The 23,472-nt window shown below is 35.0% G+C and overlaps 1 protein-coding gene across 1 annotated transcript in view; it reads left to right on the top strand.

The window, feature by feature from the left end:
* Nucleotides 1–23,472, top strand: part of LOC141503412 (testis expressed protein 56-like) — a 48,698-nt gene that overhangs the window by 2,263 nt on the left and 22,963 nt on the right. Inside the window, exon 2 of the mRNA XM_074208637.1 lies at nucleotides 4,471–4,663. Coding sequence (XP_074064738.1) covers nucleotides 4,471–4,663 — 193 coding nt within the window. The remainder of the gene's footprint in view (nucleotides 1–4,470; nucleotides 4,664–23,472) is intronic.

Genomic DNA, 23,472 nt, shown 5'->3' with positions numbered 1-23,472 from the left:
ATACCTAGGGTCTATTCCAAAGTCTCACTTAAATGTTGGGCAAAATGACTTAAAGTGGACCTACAAATAAAATTGCAGATTTATCCAATTATCTTTTACTTGAATTGATGAGATATGGTTCATTAAGGCAATATCATGAATGTTAGCAACTGAAGCAAAGCCTGCTGCTAGAGGCACACAGGAATGGAGTAGTGAAAAGTATGTGTTTGTGTGTGTGTGTGTGTGTGTGTGTGTGTGTGTGTGTCTAAAATAGAAGAGTTTAAGTGAGCATTTTCTCTCTCTTTTTGAATGTTACTTTATTTTTTTCCAATTACATGCAAGGATAATTTTTAACATTCATATTTTTGCAAGCTTTTGCATTCCACATTTTTCTACCTCCTCTTTATTCCAGCAAGTAATCTGATATGGGTTATACATACTGGTACAATTGTATTCAGCAATTCTGTATTAGTCATGTTGTGAAAGATGAATCAGAACTAAAGAAAAAAATGAGAAAGAGCTGAGAGAGAAAGGAAGAACTGAAAGAAATGTGTTATTGAGTTGCAAAGAAGCAAATTTAATAATAGCACATCAGAATATGTAACAACAATTAAAACTATGCCAAAAGAGCAATGATCAGACTGGGGAGATAATGAGTTCCTCCTCTTTGAAGGTTTTCAAGCAAAGGTTGAATGTTCACTTGGCAATTAAGAAGAGATTCTTATCCAATTATAGGTTGAACTACATGGCCTCTAAATTCTCTTCCAAATCTGAGATTTATCGTGATTATATATGAGATTTTGGGGTTTCTAACTATTAGACTGTTTTGTAGTTGGATTTCAGAGGATCTTTCAGAACCAAAAAATGACACTTTGTACCAATTCTATCCTGAATCTAAAACAGATTGATCTTGAAACAGTATCTCAGTCTCCCTGGTTATGTGCCTCTGATAAAGGACTGGGTTGGACACAACTGTTCATATGTGTATATATGAATTTAGGCTTTGCAGATATGTATATGATAAACTGTAGTAGCATACATTAAGGAATTTTAAGGGTTTCCTGAATTTGTCTTTTTTGATTTGCTATATTTTCTTCATAGTCTAGCAGTCCCCAAGGAAAAAGAATGCTACTTTTGCCACCATTTGCTCCTCCTCTTTTGGAAAATTTTTGTCCTTTTCCCATTTCTACTATGCCTTTCCCCTTCTCATGCCACACTCCTTTAGGTGGAGATTTTTGTTTCCTTCTTCTTTTGTTATAAATATGCAAACTTCTATGTGGATTGTGAACTCTTTGGGTTTCTCATGCATGTTTTTTCCTTTTGTAATAAGCCTGGTTTTCACTTAAGTTTTGTGAAGTTGTGATTGTATGGTGAAACAAATGATGGACATGAAATCAGGAGTCTAGAGCTGAAATCCTAAATCTGATCATTTCTAGCTGTATTTTCATGGATATGTCACTGAGCATCAGTTTACTCTTCTTCTGGAATGCCTGTACTATCTCAGTGACAAGGTTTTTATAAAGAATTGTGAATCTGAAGATGCAATATATGTGTGTTTAAGATTGTGATCTCACTAATATATATTTTCTCTCCATGCTCCCCCACCTTGTGTGATTCTTGTTATATATTCTCCCAGAGATCCTCTGGAAGATCTAATCAATTTGTTGTAGGGCTTCCTCTAAGCCTATTTTTACATTTTTGTGAGTGACAACATAGCTCTCAGTCTGTTGTTATCTTTCCAATATGTTATACATTGCTAGAAATGTTATACATTTTTAGAAATATACAGCAGTTTAGTTGTGCCTATCTCTCCAGTTGCCTCTGAGTTCTCTGCAACTTTGAATCAGTGAAGATTGAGGTATTTTAAGATTTACAACCAGACAGCACCCCTGGGAGAACATTTGAGTTAAAAAAATGAACTTTTAGAAGAAAATATCCAAAATTCAGCAGTCTATTCTCTTCCTCCCATTTTATTCTGATCTAGACTTATTATCCTATTGTAATGTTTATACTAAATGTACCTACTGATATTGACCCAAGGGGTTGACCTCCTAATTATGTGACTTAGACTAGATAATTTTCATCCATTTATTTGGGGGTTTTTTTGTGAGAATTGTTCTATCAATCTCTTTTAAGAAATCATGGATCTGTACCCACTTTGAAGATATCATTAATGAAAATATGAGAAGGTAATAATGTAAATTATGTTTTACAATGAGCCACAGCTTTATTGTCATGTATTTGATTGAAAATTGATGAAAATAAGTACAATGTCCTATTGGATTTATTATTTGTTGAAACAAAAAAGCATTTGACTTGGAAGAAAAAAATTTAGCTTCAATTAGGAATGTTTCATGCATATATTAAGACCACATAGGGGCGGCTAGGTTGCACAGTGGTTAGAGCACCGGCCCTGGAGTCAGGAGTACCTGGGTTCAAATCCGGTCTCAGACACTTAATAATTACCTAGCCGTGTGGCCTTGGGCAAGCCACTTAACCCCATTTGCCTTGCAAAAAAAACCTAAAAAAAAACTTTAAAAAAAGACCACATAATGTTTCTTGATAAAAGAAACATCTCATACTATTATTATTTAAAGTTGATGAAAACATGGAGTTATATGCTTGGCAAAAGCGTTTGTCACCGACATAGATGATGTCCTTTTTTTTTTTTTTTTTTTTTTAGGTTTTTGCAAGGCAATGGGGTTAAGTGGCTTGCCCAAGGCCACACAGCTAGGTAATTATTAAGTGTCTGAGACCGGATTTGAACCCAGGTACTCCTGACTCCAGGGCCAGTGCTCTATCCACTATGCCACCTAGCCGCCCATAGATGATGTTCTATGCAGAATGCAAATAGAAGACAGATTCCTATAGATGATTATTAGTTTGTTTGGATGCTCCTTTTGGGGGGAGAATAATCTTTCACTGATCATTTTCAGAACATTTTCAGATCTCTTCAATGAGATCTGTGATAAAGTATTATCACAGAAATACAAAATGATTATATCACATGGCAATATGCCACTAGTATGAGAAAAATTTTAAATTTGTTATCATCCCTCTCTCAGATATATAATTATATCATTTTAATGAGATCCATAATTCTTTATTCTTGTTGTTATCAAAGAAATACAAAGTATATACTAATAGAAAATATATATTAATCTCATGGAAACTTCTTTATTGTTGTTATTGTTATTAAAGAAATATAAAGCATATATTAACAGAAAAATAATCACATGGAAACTTGACACTAGATTGAATTTTTTGAATATTATTTATTTGAGTTGAATATTATTTAGCAAAAATGGAGTCATTCATTGATTCATACTTATTTCATCCATTCATTTGTCAAAGAAAAAATATCAATATATCAAATCCATTGTATTTTAAGTTCAAGTTTTGATCTGCTTGAGACATGTCAAAACTGATAGAGTTCCATCATCCTTTTAGACTTATCTTTCCAATATAAATTTTTTTTTTTAGATTTTTCAAGGCAATGGGGTTAAGTGGCTTGCCCAAGGCCACACGGCTAGGTAATTATTAAGTGTCTGAGGTCGGATTTGAACCCAGGTACTCCGACTCCAAGGCCGGTGCTCTATCCACTGTGCAACCTAGCCACCCCTATAAATTTTTTTAAGTAACAGTTGTAGGAATCTTAAACAAATAAAATTTCATAATATAATAAAACATAGATGCCCAACTCAGAATAAGGCAAAAGTTTATATTTCGTTTGATCAGAAGTGAACAAGTGACCTGAAGAAATCAAGATATCTTATTATCCCTCTCATCAATACCATAATCTCCTTGGGAAATGGGACAGGCAATAATGTTAATTAGATGAAAGCTGTTTGTTTCTAAATTTGATTACAAGCCTTAAATGATATCTCTGAACTTTTACTTTCATACTTGACCTTTTACATGGTTTTCTAAATGGAAGGCATTTTGGCTTAAGGTAAAAGGGGAAAGGATTTCAGTGCTGAGTGAGTATTGTATCTTGGGAAGTTTGACTACTGATCAAGTTTCCTTCTTTCAGGTGAATCTGGAGAGAACTCTAAACTAAAGAAGTATTTATTAATATTCTGATTTGAACTAAGGTTTGAATATGCTTTCACATACTCAAAAGTATTTTTGGACTATCAGCTACTTGAAAAGCACCATGTTAAATACTTAGTGATGCTCAATAGTTCTTGTTGAATAAATGAAGAGGCTATCAGTAATTTTAAGGAGTACAAATATTATTTAGCACCATCAGTATTTCCTAGTCTAGTAATTTGTCTGATAGATATTTGCTCCTTAGTAGGCTTAAAAATAGTAAAATGTAAACTTCTTTAGGATAGGATCTGTTTCATTTTCTATTCCTAGTAACTAGTGATATCTTTTAGGAGTATTAATAATAGGAAACTTTTATTAAAAGTAGGAAATTAATAAATATTTGTTAAATTGAATTGATAAAGTGGACTTTAATAATACTTCTTCTATTCCCGAGAATAGATTATGAATTCCCCAAACTTGAAAAGATTTTAAAAGTTAAGAAGCTACCAAATGCGATTTATAAAGAAACAGCACCAAATCATGTGACACTCTGGAGAAGAAAACTTTCCAACACAATACTTGAAGAAAATAGAGACCTCATCTTTCAGAAGAAGCAAGTTAAGGGGATTTTAATGTCAGCTGTAATTGTAAGGTACAGCCTGCCTAATTCTTTTCAATTTTTTTTTTTTTTTGGATTGGACCTGTGATTTCACTGGTGCAAGGAACTTCCTGGTGAAGAAACTTCTATCAATACAGGTCAGCACTTGACCAGCAATTTACTGAATTAGTTGAGTAGTACACCAAGAAGTTAAGGAACCTGCCTAGGGTCATACAGATAGTCTCCCAGAGCTAGAACTGGAAACCAATTCTTCCTAAAACTGAGACTTGCCCTCTGGTCACCTCATCACATTACCTCAAAAATTTTTCATTACAAAAATGCTATTTGGATAATAATTGGAAATGCAAAATTCCCAGTTCTGAATAGCTCAATTGCACCTCAATGAGACATATAGCAACCATGATCACAATTATTTCCCACTATGCTTGAATTGCATTCCCTTCTTAGCCCCCCCATCTCTGACATAAGGTATTTCTTGATTTCTCCTATAATTAGCTCTCTACCTCTTCAACTGATTGTATATATTAATTACTTTGTACATACTTAGTTTTTAATTATCTCTGTTCATGTTGTTTTCTCTAATAGACTATAAGGTCCTTGAGGGCAGAGATAGTTTGGTCTTTGCATCTCAGAACCAAACACAGTGCCTATGTAGTACTATATAAGAGCTTAAAAAATATTTATTGAGCTGTAATGAACAGAATTGTCTAGAAGCAAGTAGGAACCATGAGAGACCATGTGATTTATTAGAGAGAACACCAGACTTGGAGTCAGCAAACAGGTAGGTAGCACTATGGATAGAGCTTTAGGTTTGAAGTCAGAAAGATCCATGTTCAAATTCAGGCTCAACATTCACTAGAAGTATGACCCTGGGCAAGTTGCTTAATCTCTGTGTGACTTTGTTTACTCAACCGTAAAAATGGGGATAATAGCACACACCTCATAGGATGATGTGAAAATCAAATGGAATAATATTTGTAAAGTGCTTAGTAGTACTTAATAAAAGCTTGTTTCTTTCCACTCCTCCTTCCCATCAGGAGACTTGGATTTGATTCTGTTCTCATATTTACTAGACTATGGCTCAGTCACTTATTGACTCTGGATCTTAGACTTCTCATCTTTAAAATGGAGACAATAACAATATTACTACCTTGTTACCTACAATATGATTACTAACTTACTTTATGATAGCAATAGTACTCTTATTATAATTTTAAAAGGTTATTATGAAGAAAGTGTTTTATAAATCTTAAAGTACTAGGCAAATGTAAATTATTATGTAAGCATAGTCAATGTGTTTTATTTATATTATAGTTATTTATTACAGTTATTTATATAAGGCATCAAGAACTTTTGACTCATATTTGGAATTACTCGTTCAATAGCCAATACATTTAAAGGATTCAAATATATATTGACATCATTATAACTAACATGCTATTTTTCCATATGTTGATTTTGCAAAACATATATGCCAAAAAATGCAAAGCCAACAGTCTGAATCCTTGTATCATCAGTAACTCAGAAGTTAGAAATAGGAAGGAGACTTTGAAATGGCACAGTGGCATCTTATTAATGCAGATCCTACTTATCTAAAATTTGTGGCAATTTGTACACAAGGATAAAAGTTACAGAATCTCCAAATCTTAGAGGACTTCTGAGGTTCATAGGCTATAGAATCTGAAAGTTAGAAAGAGTCATCAGTGGCCATCTGGTTCAAGCCATATCTGAAAGAAATCTTCACTGTAACATAAAGGTAAAAGGATTAGATTGTTCTATGACAATCATGGTGGTGGTGTTGAAAGGTGGTGGTGGATTTCTCTCTTAATCATTGCTGGCAAAATTCTTGCTAGAGTCCTCCTTAATAGGTTGATCCTTCACCTGAAAGATGGTTATCTATCTGAGAGCTGGTGTGGCCTAGGAATGGTTGGTATGGTATTGGTTGCTCAATAACTCCACAAGAAATACCGGGAGCAGAGCAGAAGTCTGCATACAATGTTTTTAGATCTGACCCTTTGATACTATACTGTCAGTTGTGAGGATTTATGGAAAATTATGTCAGTGTTTGGTTACCCAGAGAAGTTCATCAGCAATGTATATCAGTTTCATGATGACATGCTTGCCCAAGTCCTGGATAATGGATGATGCTTTTGCACTTTCCCAACAAAGTGAACAAGGATGTATGCTTCTATGTTTTTTAGCATAATGTTTTTGTCACTGTCAGATGTCTTCAATGAAGACACATAGCATCAAGATCAACTACTGCACTTTGTTAATTATTTAGCTTGAGAAGGTTACAAACCAAGACTGAAGTAGAGGAAGAGTTGGTTCATGATTTTTTTTTATTTGCCAATGATTGTGCGCTCAATGGAGCCTCTGAAGCTGAGATACAAATCAAAGTATGGCTTCTCTGCTGCTTATCCTAATTTTGGCCAAACAGTTATCACCAAGAAAACACAGATACTCAATCAGCCAGCACCACACCATCCCTATGTGGAAACCATTAGTTATAGCAAATAGAGAAATTTTGAATACCATGGATAAATTCACAGTGTACTTTCCAGAGATGTACATATACATGATTAGGTTGAGCCTGATTGCCAGAGCTTGTTGAGTGGAAGTCTCTAAAGAAAAGTATGGGGAAAAAAGAGGTATTAAACTGCCCACTAAACTGAAAGTCTACAGAGTTATTTTGCTGACCTCATTGTTGTAAGCCTGTGTCTTAGGAAGATTCTGAAGATCACATGGCAAGATAAAATATCAGCCACTCAGGTTCTTTTTTGAGCTAAACTGCCAAGCATTCTTATATTACTAGAGAGAGCACAACTCTGATGGGCTGGTCATGTTTGAATGCCAAAAGTACAATTACCTCAGACTTATTTTTAAAGGAGAACTAACAAAATGCAAGCACTCACATGGAGGTCAGAAGAAGTGATAAAAGGACACACTCAAGAGAGAGACTAGTACAGGACTGCCCAACATGTCATGCCTACATCAAAGAAGGTGCTGTGCTCTATGAGCAAAACAGAATTGCAGTAATTCAAATTTGAGATGTGAAAATTTAGAGACATCTCTAGTCCAAATGTTCCTTTATCATTCTGGTTGCTTTCTAGCTTATCAATAGAAATAAGAACTATTCCTTATCCTTCCAAAAACGTGTGTCCAAAACTGAGTGTGGTTTTTCACTCCTTAGTCTTGAATATGATGCTTCTCTTCTCTTTTGGTTACCATGTTACTCTGTTAACTCCTTATGAGATTGCAATCCACTAAAGCTCTTAGTTGCTATTTGTCCTTCATTTTTTGAACAGGATCAGTGATATCACAGGGTGAAATCTCTATAGCCCTTGAATATTTTCAGCTGTACATGTCTCAAGCTATTCTGCTCCCATGTTGTATTTATGAAATTATTTGAACCCATGTAAGACTTATGGATATGCCTATTAGCTTTTATTTTAAAGATCATTTTGAGTTTATCAAATACTTCATTCTAAGAAAATCAAGAATAAAGGACTTCATATTTGACAGAGTTATGTGAATGTTTGAAAGGTAAGGAAAATGAATGGAAGGAAGGAGAGAAACACTTGATCTCACCCATGATCTCATCATGCTTGCTTTTTAACCACTATGCTATTCTTGGTCATCATTCTATAAATCTTCCATGGAGAATTTATGGTCATGAGCTGCAACTTTTCTACAATGGAGATATGTCTTTCTATTGTCCTTTGAGTCATCTGAAATTTTGATTCTTCTGACAACAATGTATCCTATGATTCATAGCCACAAGTAGAGTGATGGTGTTTAAAAGTCATTAGTTAAGGTTTTATGTGTTTGTTTTGTGTCAAGGAGAAACTTGGAATCATTGAAAAGTGCTCCATAATTTACCAAAATGCTCTCTAACCTGTTCTTATTTTCATTTCTGATCTGAGATTGTTATCTATGCTGTCCTCAAGACAGATTTACTAAAGGACTAACTTAATGAGCTGTGTATCCAACTGCATATCATAATTTGGGTTTTATGCATTCTTTATCCTATTGTTTGTATGTATATATGAATCTGAATTTCTATTGCATGACCATGAATCTCATCAAGGAGGACCTACAGTGTTCTGAGGCTAATATATTCAATATAGTGTCATCCAAAAAAAGGAATCTGGAGTTTGGAAAAAAAAGAAAGGAATCTGGAATTTGGGAAAAAAAGGAATCTATTTATTTGGAAGTTCTTTTCCATTTGGACTTGAAGCATGACCTCCTTCATTTTAAGAACAAATAACCTCAGCAAGAATATATCTCCCAGATTTTTACTTCACTTGCTGTTAATGCTCAAAGGGTGATTGGATAGAGCTGTTTCTATTCTTTCCAATTATCAAGCACATTTGATTGATCTAAACATATGTACAGTAGTAACAATATGGTGGGATCCAGTATTCTCTCTGCTTCTCAATTGAGTGACTGAAGATATAGCCTGCTAAAGACAATCACTTAGAAAAGACTTAGAAAAAAATCATGTTAAAAAAACATAAATATTTTAGATATGTAAGGTTTCTGTAGTTCTTATTTATCTTTGAAATATAATAAACATAGCTAACAATAAAAAGAGAACATTATTGATATTGGAGAAAAAGTAAAAGATTCCTCAGTACAAGTAGTGACAAAGTAAAGATATAGACCCTCTCCACTATAATTTGACTTGTTTTGCTGGATAAATAAGAGTGAGATGAAGGGGAAAAAACCTTGACATGGATGGGGCAGGATTATCCCTATTTACTGAGGATGTGATGGTTTACTTACAAAATCCCAAAGTGAAGAAATTAGAGATGATTAGTAGCTTGAGTATTGCAGAAATACTCAACAAATACAAAATCTACAAAATCATCAAATTTCTGCATAGTATTAACAAAACCAGAAGAAAATACAAGAAAAATTCTATTAAAATGACTATAAAATGTATAAGACAATGGAGATTTTACCCACCAAGACATATTTTGTTATTCAGTCATTTTTCAGTTGTATCCAAATCTTCATAATCTCATTTGGGGGTTTCTCAGCAGAGATTCTAAAGTGGTTTGTCATTTTCTCCACCAATCCTTATTCAGGGTGAAGTGAGGGTTAAGTGACTTGTCCAGGCTCCCTCAACTAGTAAGTGTCTGAAGCTGGATTTGAACTAGTAAAAATGTGTCTTTTTGACTGTTTGATACAGCACTCTCTGTCCATTGCACCACCTTATTGACTCACCCAAAATACTTTATGGGAAGTGCAAAACACTTCACAGAAAAGTATTTTAAGAGCTCATGAGTACTAATGGACCCTGCCAATATAATAACAATGATACTATGTAATTTATATATTCAATTCCTGTCAATCAAACTGCTAAAAGGACACTTTACATACTTGGAGAAAAGACTAGTAATTCATTTGGAGAAATAAAATGGTCCAGAATCTCAAAATGATGATAAAGTAGATGTGAAGGGACGTTTCACCAGAACACAAATCATAAAATAATCATGAAAACTATTTGATACTGGTTAAAATAAATAGAAAAATAGATGATTAGAACAGACTAAGTAAGCAAAACCCCAGAAGTAACTGAAAACAAAACTAATCCGATGTTGGATTAACCCATGAAAATAAATCATTGACAATTAGTCCTTATTTGACAAGACTTGCTGGGGAAATAGGGAAGCATCTTACTGGAAATTACATATAATCTTCAATTATAGTTAATCTAAAGCTCAATTTTTAAAAATTAGAGACAGCTATGACTGTGAAGAAAATTCATAGTGGTATTTCACAGAAGACAAAGGTGGAAATTTCTTTTTTTTTTTAAGATTTAAAAAAATTATTTATGGCAATGGAGTTAAGTTATTTGCCCAAGATCACACAACTAGGCAATCATTAAGTGTCTGAGTCACACTTGAACTCAAGTCCTCCTGACTCCTGGGTCAGTGCTCTATCCACTGTGCCCCCTATAGGTGGCAATTTCAATTACATTAAAATTTTTGCAGGAAAAATAAATGCAACTAGAATAAGAAAAGTTATTTAAGGAGAAAAATATTCACAGAAAATATCTCATAAAGGTCTGAATCAAGATATACAGGCATTTAACAATAACAAATAGGAATAAAAGCTATTTCCAGTAGAAAAATGGTCAAAGATATGACAGTTTTTAAAAGAACAAACATAAGCCAACAGCACTTTCAAAGAATGTCCCAAACAGTAATGAAAGGAATAAAAACTCTGTTTCAATTCATACTCAACAAATTAGGAAAACAAGAATGGAAAATGTTGGAACTCTTGAAAAGACAAGCACAAGTGTATATCTGTGTTGTAGCTGTGAAATTTTTCAATTGTTCTGAAAAAAATAAGTTTGACATATTAGAAAAATCACTAAAACAAGCAATATCCCTAATTAGATATATTTTCCAAGGAGTTCAGAGATCTTATATATACACATTTATACAGCACTTTTTGTAGTAGTAGAGACATGACATAAAAGTGAATGCCCACCAACTGGGCAATAAATGAATAGCTGTGGTATATGAATGTAAATGGAATATCATTCTGTAAGAATGATGGGGAATTCAGAGAAGCAAGAACACTCAGATGAACTGATACAGAATAAAATAAACTGGAGAAGAATTTACATGATGACCACAATAAAACTAAGAAAAATTACCTCCGAAAGACTTTAGAACACTGATCAATGCAGTTGTAATGTCAGAGAACTGAAAGTGAAAAATGCCTTCTATCTCTTAGAGAGGTAATAGATTATAGGTGCATAGTTAAGGATAATTGTCAGATTTAGTCAATGTGGTTTATTTTTCTACATAACTGTACTTTCTTATTATAAAGGAAATTTCTATTGTTGGGGAGGAAGTCGTTGAGAAGCAGTTACAATAAAAAATTTTAATTTAAAAAAATGAAATTAAAATTAAAAACTATACCAGAGAATTTACTAAATTGCTTTTATTCTTTGAACTCATATTCCCACTCCCTAGCATATATCCAAAGAAGGCCAAAAATAGAAAGATCCAATAAATACCAAATGCTTTAGAGAAGCACTTTTTGTGGGAGCAAATAAATGAAAATAGTATATGACTATTGAATGGAAAATGGAGGAACAAACATATGAAGGTAATGTAGTGTTACTGGGAAGTAAAGTAATGAATTTTAGGAATTCTGAAAAACATGGGAAGATTTTTCATGAAGTGGTCTAGAGTGAAGAAAGCACTAAGAAAACAAATGAAAATAACCCTAAAAGGAAGCAAAGTTCTAAGTAATTGTAAAAATATTTATTTTACTTAACAGGTAATGAAGTAGACCTCTCTGCTTGGTAAAATGGTGGGGAACCATACAAGAGATTTTGTTGCATGTTTTTTTCAGGTTCAATTACTAGTTGTGTTTAACTTTTTTCTTTGTTACAGGAAGGGTTAGTTTTTGTGGGGACAGGGCAATATATACAGAAATGACTATGCTAAATAAAAGTCATTAGGAAAACATTTTTAAAACAATAGTAAAACAAATCATCTTCAAAAGCTACTGTATGACCTCTTGTTTCCATCAGAGATGGTTCCTGAGTGGATCCTAGATCAGTCACAGGTCATAACTGGGTAGTATTCATGGTCTGTGTTCTGTCCTCTCTGAAGATAAGGAGGGTAATCTGAAGTGACCAGGTCAGATGAAGTTCAGGAATGGAGAACAATCTTCTTATACCAGGATCCAGGTAGAACAAGCCAGAGGCAGTTGGCGACATCAAAAACAAAAGCAGAATCATATCTAAAAATTCTCAACAAGATTCAAGAAAGGTACTAACAAGAGGCAATGTCCCGATTTTCAGGCTGCAAGATTTGATTCCAGGAAACAGTCAAGATTTTGGTCCAGAGCTAGATAAGGAAGGTGTCATTTTTCACAAATCTCAGGGCATATAAACCCATCTGGGTAGCACCTACCCTCTCCTTCTAACTTCCATCAACTGCAGAACTCATTTTGCTGTCACTGTCCTCATTTGTCTTCCATGGAAACTACAGAATTGGGGGCTAATTCATGGCCCTGTCAACTGGAGGACTCTTTGTGATGTATCTTAACATGCAAATTCTGGGGAAACACTATTCCAGGGGTCTTTTTGACTCCTAAAGTCAAGGCAGTGAGTTTACATTGGTGACAGGTTTTCATGAATTCAGGGACATAAGATGGAAAGTTAGGTCCTAGGTCATCCCCTCTATTGCATTCTTTTTAACCCAGCAAGTTTTATCACCAGAAAAATTTTAAAACAGAGGAGGAAAATCAGGTAGGGGTAAATATAGTGGGTGCAGGTCTGACTTGCTGTGTGAATGATGGGAAAAATTTTGGTGAGACAGAGTGAATAAATATGGATGAAGGACATCATAGATGGTGCAATGAAAGGAGTGGGGAAGGGAAGTGAATAAACATTTTTATACCTGCTGTGTGTGAGTCCCTGGGCTAAGAAATTTTCACAACCTTTTGAGGTAGGAGCTATTTGACAAACAGATTCAGTGACTTGCCCAAGGTCACAAAGCTAATTAAATGTCTGAGGATGGATTTGAAATCAGGTTTTCCTGACTTCTGGCCCAGGGCTCTTTCCCCTGTGACTGTGAGGAAGGATCCTATTATTCAGTGGGTTACCTTCTTTGATAACATTTCTTTGCCTTTGACTCCCATGTACCTTTTAAAGACTCCCCAGGACTTTCTCTTGATATCTGCACACTTTCCATGGACCTCTTTTGTTGTGTTAAATGGATCCTGGGGTAACTCTAACATCCCTTGCTATTGTCTATTGCTAATTTCAAAGTTTAAAGGTGTAGACAGGGCTATGGGTGCAGGAAAAAACTAAGAGTAAAGACCATAGTCTGAGTGAAAAAGGAAGAATAGAGTGAGTTCTTATGGCTGTAGTTGTTCTGGGATGGTAGAAATAAGCACCCACTGAACCCAGATTTGACTAAGTATAATAACCTGTTCTAATACGCTACACATCCCTTTACTCCATGAATTCAAATCAGTGAGATGGACTGATCTATATCCTACAGCTACTAAGAGAACAGGTAGTAATACAGACTTTCTGTCAGTGATCTTTGAGAGATTATGTAAAATATCAGAGGTATTGTAGAACTGGAAAATGGTCAATGTTTTACCAATTTTTTGTTAGAAAAGGAAAGAGTGTCAAATTTATAGATGATAACGCTATGATTTTGGACAAAATTCTCAGACATTATAAAAGGTATGCTTCGTGAAAATTTAGAAAGGCAAACAATGATCATTAGAAGGAAGTAGGATCTTATACTAGACAAATCTGTTTCCTTTTTTTGGGATAGATTACTAGTATATTAGGGAAATGTTGCAATAATTGCTGATATTTACATATCATTATATATCATATAACATATCTTATAGACACAATGGAAAAACACTAAATCCAGACTTAGGAAGACTGTTCTAAGTTCAAATCCAGCATCAGACACTAATTGTGTGACCATGGTCAAGTCACTTAACTTTGATCTGTAAAATGATCTGGAGAGAAAATGGCAAACAGCTTCAATATCTTTGCCAAGAAAACTCCAAATGTGATCATGGAGAGTTGTACACAATGAAAGGACTGAATAAATTTATATACAGCTTTAAGTTTTATAGAGTGCATTACATTTGTAATCTTTTCAATTGTTCTTAAGATTTTTATTTATTCTAGTCTTATCCAACTCCATATAAAATGAAAATTCATTCCTATATACACATTAAAACAGAAAAAGATTGTTTATGAAACTATGAATCTTTAATTCTTTTTTTTTTTTTTTTTTAGTTTTTTGCAAGGCAATGGGGTTAAGTAGCTTGCCCAAGGCCACATAGCTAGGTAATTATTAAGTGTCTGAGGTCAGATTTGAAATCAGCTACTCCTGACTCCAGGTCTGGTGCTCTATCCATTGCGCCACCTAGACATCCCTGAATCTTTAATTCTTGACATATATTTTGCATTTCTCTTTTTTTTAAAAAAAAAAACTTGCTTGAATTGGTCAGATTGGAGCTATTTTACTTGCATGCTGTATCTCCCCATCTTTATCCTTTCTTTGAATTTGGTGCATTGATTTTTTTTTCTTTAACAAGTAGCTGATCTGACTGTACAGAGACAGCTAATTTTGGAAATGATTCCCAAATTGATAATTGGTCATTTTCTATTTGTTAAAATACAATGTAGTTTATTTACCTTTTTTTTTTGGTATATGTTTGATTGGTGTTCTCCATGTCCAGAACTATCAGTTTTCTTGCAGTATCTAGAGGACCATAGAATCTTAAATTTAGATATGGACAAGATATTAGAGATCGTCTGAGGACCACAGGGGGGAAAGTGACTTGCTCAAGGGTCATAGAACTAGTTAATAGTAGATTTGAATTCATACCTTTATATCCTAAATCCATACAGGGATAGGTTTGAGACCTTCTATGTTTTAAAATCTTTTGACCTCATTTCATGTTTATGAGTCACATTTTCCAATATACATCTTTTTTTGGGGGGGGGCATCTTAACCTATGTCCAGTTTTGCATTAGAGTATTATTAAGCTTCATATTGATTTAATTTGAAGGGTCTTCTTGAGTTCTTTTTTTTTTAGATTTTTTTTTTGCAAGGCAAATGGAGTTAAATGGCTTGCCCAAGGCCACACAGCTAGGTAATTATTAAGTGTCTGAGACTGGATTTGAACCCAGGTACTCCTGACTCCAAGGCCAGTGCTTTATCCACTGCGCCACCTAGCCACCCCTCTTCTTGAGTTCTTAATGATATTTTTTCTACCTCTTCATCTGAATTATTTGGTTTGCAAACATACTTCCTGAACTCTTCTTTCTTTGTGATTCTTGTCATTGGAGAGGTATAATACTCTAGTTGAATGCTTGACTTGGAAAACCCCTGGGGGTTCACTGAAGTTCAGATCTAAACTATGTCCCTATGATCTACTTAGCAAGCAAGACAACTATTTTTTGCTATTTTTTCTTTCCTTTCCTCCCTCCCTCTCTCCCCCCTCACTTCCTCCCCTCCCTCCCTTCCTCCCTCCTTCTCTCCCTTCTTCCCTCCCTCCCTTCCCTCCTTCCCTCCTTCCTTCTTTCCTCCCTTCCCTCCTTTCCCTCCCTCCCTTCCTTCCTTCCACACTATTCTTGGTCCATGGTCTTTAACTGTTGGTGACCTGAACTAGTAACCTTGACACTGTGTAGCCCTCATCTAGCAATACTGACCCAGGTACAACTTAAAGTTAAAGTCAAGGCTTGGTTGGTAACTTGATTTATAATCTTATATGAAGAGTAGATTTTAGTACCAGATAGGACTCTTGAGATTCATACAAACTAACTCCCTTATTTTACAGATAATAGAATTGAGTTCTAGACAGGTGAAGAAAACTGGTTGAGGACCCTGAACTATTTAGTGATAGAGCTAATACTAGAACACAGGACTCCTGATGGAAATTTATGTTCAATAATATTTCTGTCATATCACAATGAACCTCTCTAGATCCAATTTTTCCCATGTGTAAAATAAATTTAATGACTCCCCTTTTTCCTCACAGAAATTTTTTTCAAGGATCACCTAACGTAATGGGTGTGAAGTTTCCTGGAAAACTATAAAGGGCTATGTAAAACATAAGATATAGTGTTATTATAATGGATTGAAGCCAACATTGATCTCAACCCCTACACTAAGCAATATTTCAATAGATCTGTTTTTCCATTGGAATAAACTGCAACCCTTTCACATTTTCCTATCCTATGAAAATCTTATTTATATTCATTCATACATTTTCTAGGAGGAGCTATCCAAATTTCTGGAAGCTCTCCTCTGTCATCTTAACATTTCATGGTTTCCAATGTAGTAATCTGCTACCTGCCTTCTATCTCCTATCTGGTACTTTGGAGAGAGGGGTACACAGTTGCTTGTATTTTAACAAAGTTTAGACAAAAGTTGCTTTTATACAAAACACTTAATACAAAGCATCTTTCTTTTCCAGTGAAACGAAAGAAGACTTTCAAAAAAATGAGAAAAAAACTCAACAATCTTGCACGCCATCTCCAAATAAGTATCTCTGCAAGTTCTGCTGATTCTCCCCCTAGTGGCAGGGCTCATAGGCAGTATTTAGGAGAGAATTTTATTTTAAAATCTGTCATTTCAAACTAAAAGAGTGTCTACTAAATATCACAAATAAATATGCCAAAGGAGAATCCATGCTATCAAATGCCCTTTTAATCAATTGAAACATGTCAAGCCTATCCTTGATAATCTGCTAAGCCCATTGTCTCCCCATCAAGAAAGTCTTCAGATATGTGTTAGTAAATGCCAACCACACCTATTCACAAAGATTCAGTATAGTGTCATTGCCCAATATGTAGAGTGGGGTGGAACAGAATGCTAGGATTCTATATATACTTCTATGGAGGAGATAGCATTCTTTAGTTTCTACCAGTGTGAGGAAAAACTTTCTGTTTTTTCTTTTATCTCATAGACTTTAAAATATATTGAATCCCTCAATAGTTTATAAAAGGAAGGAATAAAAATGAATTTGGAAGAGAAACTAGAAGCAATTCTTTTCCTATTGCATTCTTTGTCCTACATTCTCTTTCTCTCTCTCTCTCTCTCTCTCATGAATTTTTTTTTGTGACTAGCTCAGTCTTTCTTTCTTCAACTGCCAACATACTAGGATATATATATATATATGTATATACATATACATCTGTATATATTTAATACTCCCTAAAATAGCTTAAAGGAATTTAGGTGGCAGATAGACAGAATGTCAGCCTGGAGACAGGAAGGGTGAAGTCTGTATCAGTGTTTCTATTTCCCTTCATTTCACTCTCTCCTCCAACTCTACAGTGTGGCATCTAATTTTACAATCTGCCTGAAAGTGCTCTCTTCAAAATGGCCAATGATCTCTTAATTATTCAAATTAATGGTCTTTTCTCAATCCTCATTCTCCTTGACTTGAAACTTAGGTTTTTGACAGTGTCACTTACTGTCTTCTTCTTAATGCTCCCTTCTCTCTAAGTGGTTGAGATACTATTCTCTCCTGATTGTTCTAGTTATCTGACCACTCCTTAATCTCCTTTGCTGGATCTTCCTTCAAGTCATAATCACATTCTGTGGTAATCTGGGTTCCTTTCTCTTTTTTCTTCTACATTATTTCATCTGGTGATCTCAACTGTCATGTATTCAATTATCTCTTTGAAGATTATCCTCAGATCTATTCATCCAGCCCCAACTGCTCTCCTGATCTCCTTTTCCACATCTCCAGCTAACAATGAAACATCTCAAATTGTATATCACATAGAAATCTAAAGTTCAACATATTCAAAATTCAACTTTTCTTTACCTTAAAACTTTCCCCTCTTCATAATTTCCCAATTACTATCAAGTGTCTCACCATTCTTCAAGCAATTTAGGTTTATAATCCAGGTATCACCTTCAAACCCTATCATCTCTCATATCCAATCTGATGGCTGGTATTGTCAATTCTACATTTCCTATGTTTTTTGCATATGCCTCCTTCTCTCTTCTGACACTGCCACCAACCTGATATAGGCCCTTGTCACCTCACCCCTGAACTATTGCAATAGACTGCTGACTGGTCTTCCTGATTCAAGTATTTCTCTAGTCTGTTATCCACATAGGTCTGAACATATCAATCCCATTCCCTCTTCAATAAAATCAAGTCTCTCCTTTTTTAGCTCCAGGGTCAAAAAATAAAATCCTGTGTTTAGCTTTTAAAGCCCTGAAAAATATGACCCTTTCCTTTTGTTTGTTTTTTTTTCAGTTTTTTAAAGCACCTAATTCCCTTTCACATTTTCTTTGGTTCAATAACACAGATGTCCTTGTCCTCAGATAGCATATTCTATCTCTTTACTCAACATTTCCTTTCTTTCTTTAAAAAAATTAATTTATTTTTCCAACTACATTCATTTTTTTTGGCAAGGTTTTGAGTTCTACATTTTTCTCCCCTCCCCCAAGAATGAGCAGTCTAATATTGGTTATATATGTATAACTATGTTAAACATATTTCCATATTAATCACATTGTGAAACACGACTCAGAACAAAAGAAAAAAACACAAAAAAGAAAAAACAAAACAAAAAAAATTTTGAATTGAAAATAGTATGCTTTGATCTGTATTCATTTCCTTTTCTGGGATGTAGATGGTATTTCCATCTCTTGATTTAACACATTCATTGTTGCCCATGCTTGGTGTTCTTTATCTTTTTATTCTTGACTCTTGGCTTCCCTGGCTTTTTTTACATCTCAGCATAAAACCCCACCTTCTGGGGTGGCTAGGTGGCTCAGTGGATAGAATCAGGAGGATTAATAATTACCTAGCTGTGTGACCTTGGGCAAGCCACTTAACTCCATTTACCTTGCAAAAAAGCCCCTAAAAAATCAAAACAAAACAAAAAATCCCACTGTCTGCAAGAAGCCTTTCTTAGCCCTCTTTAGTCTTATTGTTTACCTTTGAAATTATCTTTAACTTCTGCTATATCTTGTTTGTCCTCAATCGTTTGCATATTGCCCTCCCTTTTAGATTGTGAACTCCTTGAGACCATAGATTGTTTTTGCCATTCTTTGTATGTTCAGGACTCAGAATAGCTCCTGACATAGGCACTAATAAATTGCTTATTGCTTTGAAACATGATGGTAGAAGTAGTGAAATACCTCAGGATAATAAGAACTGAGCACAAGGGGGAAAAAAGCCAAGTTTAAAAGATAAAAGGATATTTAGAATCCATCTGTGCCTTTCTTTACTCTTCTTTTCCTTCATCTTCATCTATCTCAACCTTCCTCAGTGATTTCTATTCTCCCTCTTCCTTTTCCTTCTCATTGCCTTCCCTACCTCCTTCCCCTTCTTTCTTCGTCTGTATTAGACCTCAAATAATGCATTAAGGAATTTGATTAGGTGTCATCTCTGATGACCTGCACTGGCATGAACAATGAATCAAACCAAAAAGCTTTCTGTTCCTTCAAGTTAGATCTTCTGTCTGCTTTATTCTGCTCTTTATTTCTAGCCCCGCCCTGCCCTGCCCCGCCCCAAGAGCTTGTTTTGCTTAAGACTAGGGCACCTAGGTGGTGTAGTGGATAGAGCATCAGCCCTGGAGTCAGGAGAACCTGAATTCAAATTTGACTTCAGATACTTGACACTTTCTAGCTGTCTGACCTTAGACAATCACTTAACCCCAGTTACCTCAAATTCAGAACCATTTCCAGTTGTCCAGATTGTATCTAGCCTCTGGACTCAGATGACTCCAGAGGAGGTGAGCCTGGTAGATTAGCTCAGCATTCCATCACTCAAATCTAATTTACATACATTTCATGGTTTTCCTTCTTCTTTGAGAAGGAAGGACAAACATGAACCCCTCCTTTGATAGAACTTGCTTCTTATTCTCTGCTTTTCTTTCTGTCTTTTCCCTTGTTTCCTTTTGCATTCAAATGAGAGTGAGGTATGTATCACCCATTCCACCCCATTCCTAATTCCTTATTTTATATACAATTCTATTTGTATACTCCAATTATGTGAGATAATTTTTGCCATCTTTTCTTTCTTTTTACCCTCCCTTTCCTTTCTTCTTTTAAGATCATCAAAACTTATACACATACAACCATTCCTAGACCCTTTAATTAAATTTCCTTTCTAATAGCCCCTTCATAATCTCCCTGACAAGTGAACAATTCATCATCCTTACTTAGTCCCTTATCATTGCTTGTTTATATTTATCTTCCTATATTTTTTTGACTCCTGTGTTTGAATTTCAAAGTTTTTATACATTTCTGGTTTTATCATCAGATTGGAAGCTCCCTACTTCATTAAAGATCCATTTCCCACTTCTGGAGGATTATACTTAGTTTCTCTGGGTAAGTTATTCTTGATTATAAGCCTTTATCTTTTGCCTTCTGGAATATGATATTCTAAGACCTCTGCTTCTTTATAGTGCTAACTGCTAAAATCAGATGATTCTAACTTGACTTCTCAGTATATGAATTCTTTTTTAATGCTTGCAGTATTTTTTTTTAACTTGGAAGTACTGAATTTTTGCCTTTTAATATTTCTGGGAGTTTTCATTTGGGTTTTTTTTTTAGGAGGAGATTGACAAATTCTTCTCATTTCTATTTTGCTTTTTGGTCCTAAGAGATCTGGGAAGTTTTATGATTTCTTAAAAGCTAAGTTCTTTTTTTCCTTGATATCTAAGCTCTTTTTTTGGTCATGGCTTTCACATAATCCAGTAATTCTTATATGATCTCTCTTTTATTTCTTTTCCAATCAGTAGCTTTTGTATGAGATACCTTCCATTTTCTTGTATTTTATTTTTCAGTCTTTTTTTACTTTCTTTTAATATTTCTTTCTGTCTCCAATGGAATCAGTGGCATCTATTTGATCCATTCAAATTTTCAGAGAATTTGTTTTTTTAGGCAAGATTTTGTATCTTTTATTCCAAGCTGTTGATTCTCATTCCAAATCTTCTCTAATTTTCCCATATTTTCTTTATTTCCTTCATTCATTACACTTAAAAATCATTTTAGGCTTGTTAAAAAAGGCATTTTTTTTTTTTTTTTTGCTTTTAGACTTTGCTTGTAGATATTTTGGAGTCATTCTTTTCTTCTGGGTTTGTATCTAGAGCATTCTCATCCAAATAATATTCTTATGGTAGTTTTCTTTTTTAGTTTGTTTATTCTTTTAAAAATTCACATTTTTATTTATTTACACATTACTAAAATAGTCTTGTTGTAATAGTAAACATAATCCCCACTTCTCCACAAAAATTAAAAACCTCACAAGAAATAAAGTGAAAGAAAGAGAAAAAAATGTGCTTCAATCTGTGTTCTGTCATCATCAGCTCTATCTCTGGAGTGGATCATATTCTTTATCATAAATCCATCAGAGAAGTTACTTCCATATTTTTCCACAGTTGATGTTGCTAATTGTAATTCCCTCCATCCATTTCTCCCCACCACCAATTATTATATTTTCTCTCTCCTTTCACTCTGTCCCTGGGGCCAAGAGGCTCCAAGTCTACATCCCACCCCAGAGACCCAGCACCCACCCAGCCACATGGAACTAGACAGGCTACCAAATCCCACCATCTTGAAAAAAGTTAAAAAAGAAACTGTGTTCTGGACTATCCTCTCCCATGATCTACCTTCTCCTCTATCCCCTACATCCCCCCTCCCTTCCCCCATCCCCTTTCTCCCATCCCCTTTCTCTCCTTTTTCTTCTAGATTTCTATGCTCTCACTGAGTTTAATAACTCGAAACGGGCCTGCCAGTAGGGGGTGCTGGTTGCTTTCTCTGGAGTGTCTGTGACCTTGATTTGAGGCCCTTTCCCTTGGCCTGGAGGGGGTGGGTGATGCTGCTGGATACTTTTATCTTTGAACAATGTGGACTGGGCCCTGGGGTGAGGTAATTACTCTCCTTATTCAGCTGAGGGAGCTCTGCTTCCCTCCCCTGAGCCTGGGTGAGGGTGGAGTGGGGGGTGGGCTGTTAACTGTGTTTGTCTTGGGATGAGGGCTGAAATGAAGGTATGGAATCTGAGGTCCTCCAGACCAGAGGAGCACAGCAGATCGATGTCTGCAACTCTCCACACTGGAACTCGCTCTCCAGCCCTGTCGGAGTGCCCCAGATTATCAGTCCCACAGCCAAAGCCTCTTAAATTGGCTCTTAGATCACAGCTCCCATAGTCAAGGCCTCCGCGGCTGATCCTAGGTTAGTCTGGCTCTCACCCTTCCTGGCAGGCTCTTTGCTCTGTGCCCCCAGCTCACCCATGATCCCTAGAAACAGACCTTGAGGTAGATGTTCTTCTCCTAGCTTCTTTTTCTGGGTTTTGTAGATCAAATTTCTGTTAGGAGGCTTGATTCATATTATATATGAGGGAAGATCAGGAGACTTTAGCACAGTGCCTGACTTCTGTCTGCCATCTTGGCTGGAAGTCAACAGAGACAAAGAGTAAGTTCTTAACCCCAGAAGCTGGAGTCTGAATTTATCAAACAGTAGAGTATTATTGTCATTTACTACTGTTTCTTTTGCACCTAATCTATTCTACTGATCCAACACTCTGTTTCCTAGCCAGAACCAGAAGGTTTTGATGACTACTTCTTTAAATATAATTTTAGATCTGGTATGGTATGGCTAGGCTACTCTCCTTTCCTTTTTTTTTTTCATTAATTCCCTTGATATTCTTGACCTTTTGTTCTTTCATATGAATTTAGCTACTATTTTTTCTAGCTCAATAAAGTAATATTTTGATAGTTTGCAAAAAAATTTTTAAATGCATAAAATACATAGTAGTACAAAGAAAGTTAAGTATATTGATATACTAACAAATTATTTTTTTAAGCCAGGTTAAAAATCCATGAATTAGATTGTGCTGGGTACAGTGCTCTTAAACTGAGGATTAGAGAAATTAAGTGTCTTATCCAAAGTCAATCACCTTGCAATATCTAAGGAGAAAATTCAAAATTGGATTTTTTAAATTCTGATTTTAAAATATTATCTGTTCTACCAGCTTTTCTCCAAAAGCAATCTTTTTTTTTTTTGGCCAGATTTTATACATATCACCTTGGAAATGTGCTGTTTCCTATCCATGCTAACTCTTCCTTGTCTTTTGGGTCACCTACAACACAGTCTCTAATGACTTGAGAGTTTTAATTATTTTTTCCCTTTCTTGAACAAGTTCCTTTATTTGATCTCAGTTGGCTTTCAGAATGCATCTCCTCTTTTTTATTAATTGCCTCACAATATAAGGAGACACACTGAGAGGACATTTGCATCAAAAAGTTGTACATTTTTATCTGTTTGTTTTTTCCTGTAAGAATTGTTAGG

Source organism: Macrotis lagotis, chromosome X, assembly GCF_037893015.1.
Source record: "Macrotis lagotis isolate mMagLag1 chromosome X, bilby.v1.9.chrom.fasta, whole genome shotgun sequence".
NCBI classification, from domain to species: domain Eukaryota; kingdom Metazoa; phylum Chordata; class Mammalia; order Peramelemorphia; family Peramelidae; genus Macrotis; species Macrotis lagotis.
The sequence above is the reverse complement of the archived record's forward strand: the minus strand, read 5'-3'. Positions and strand labels throughout refer to the sequence as shown.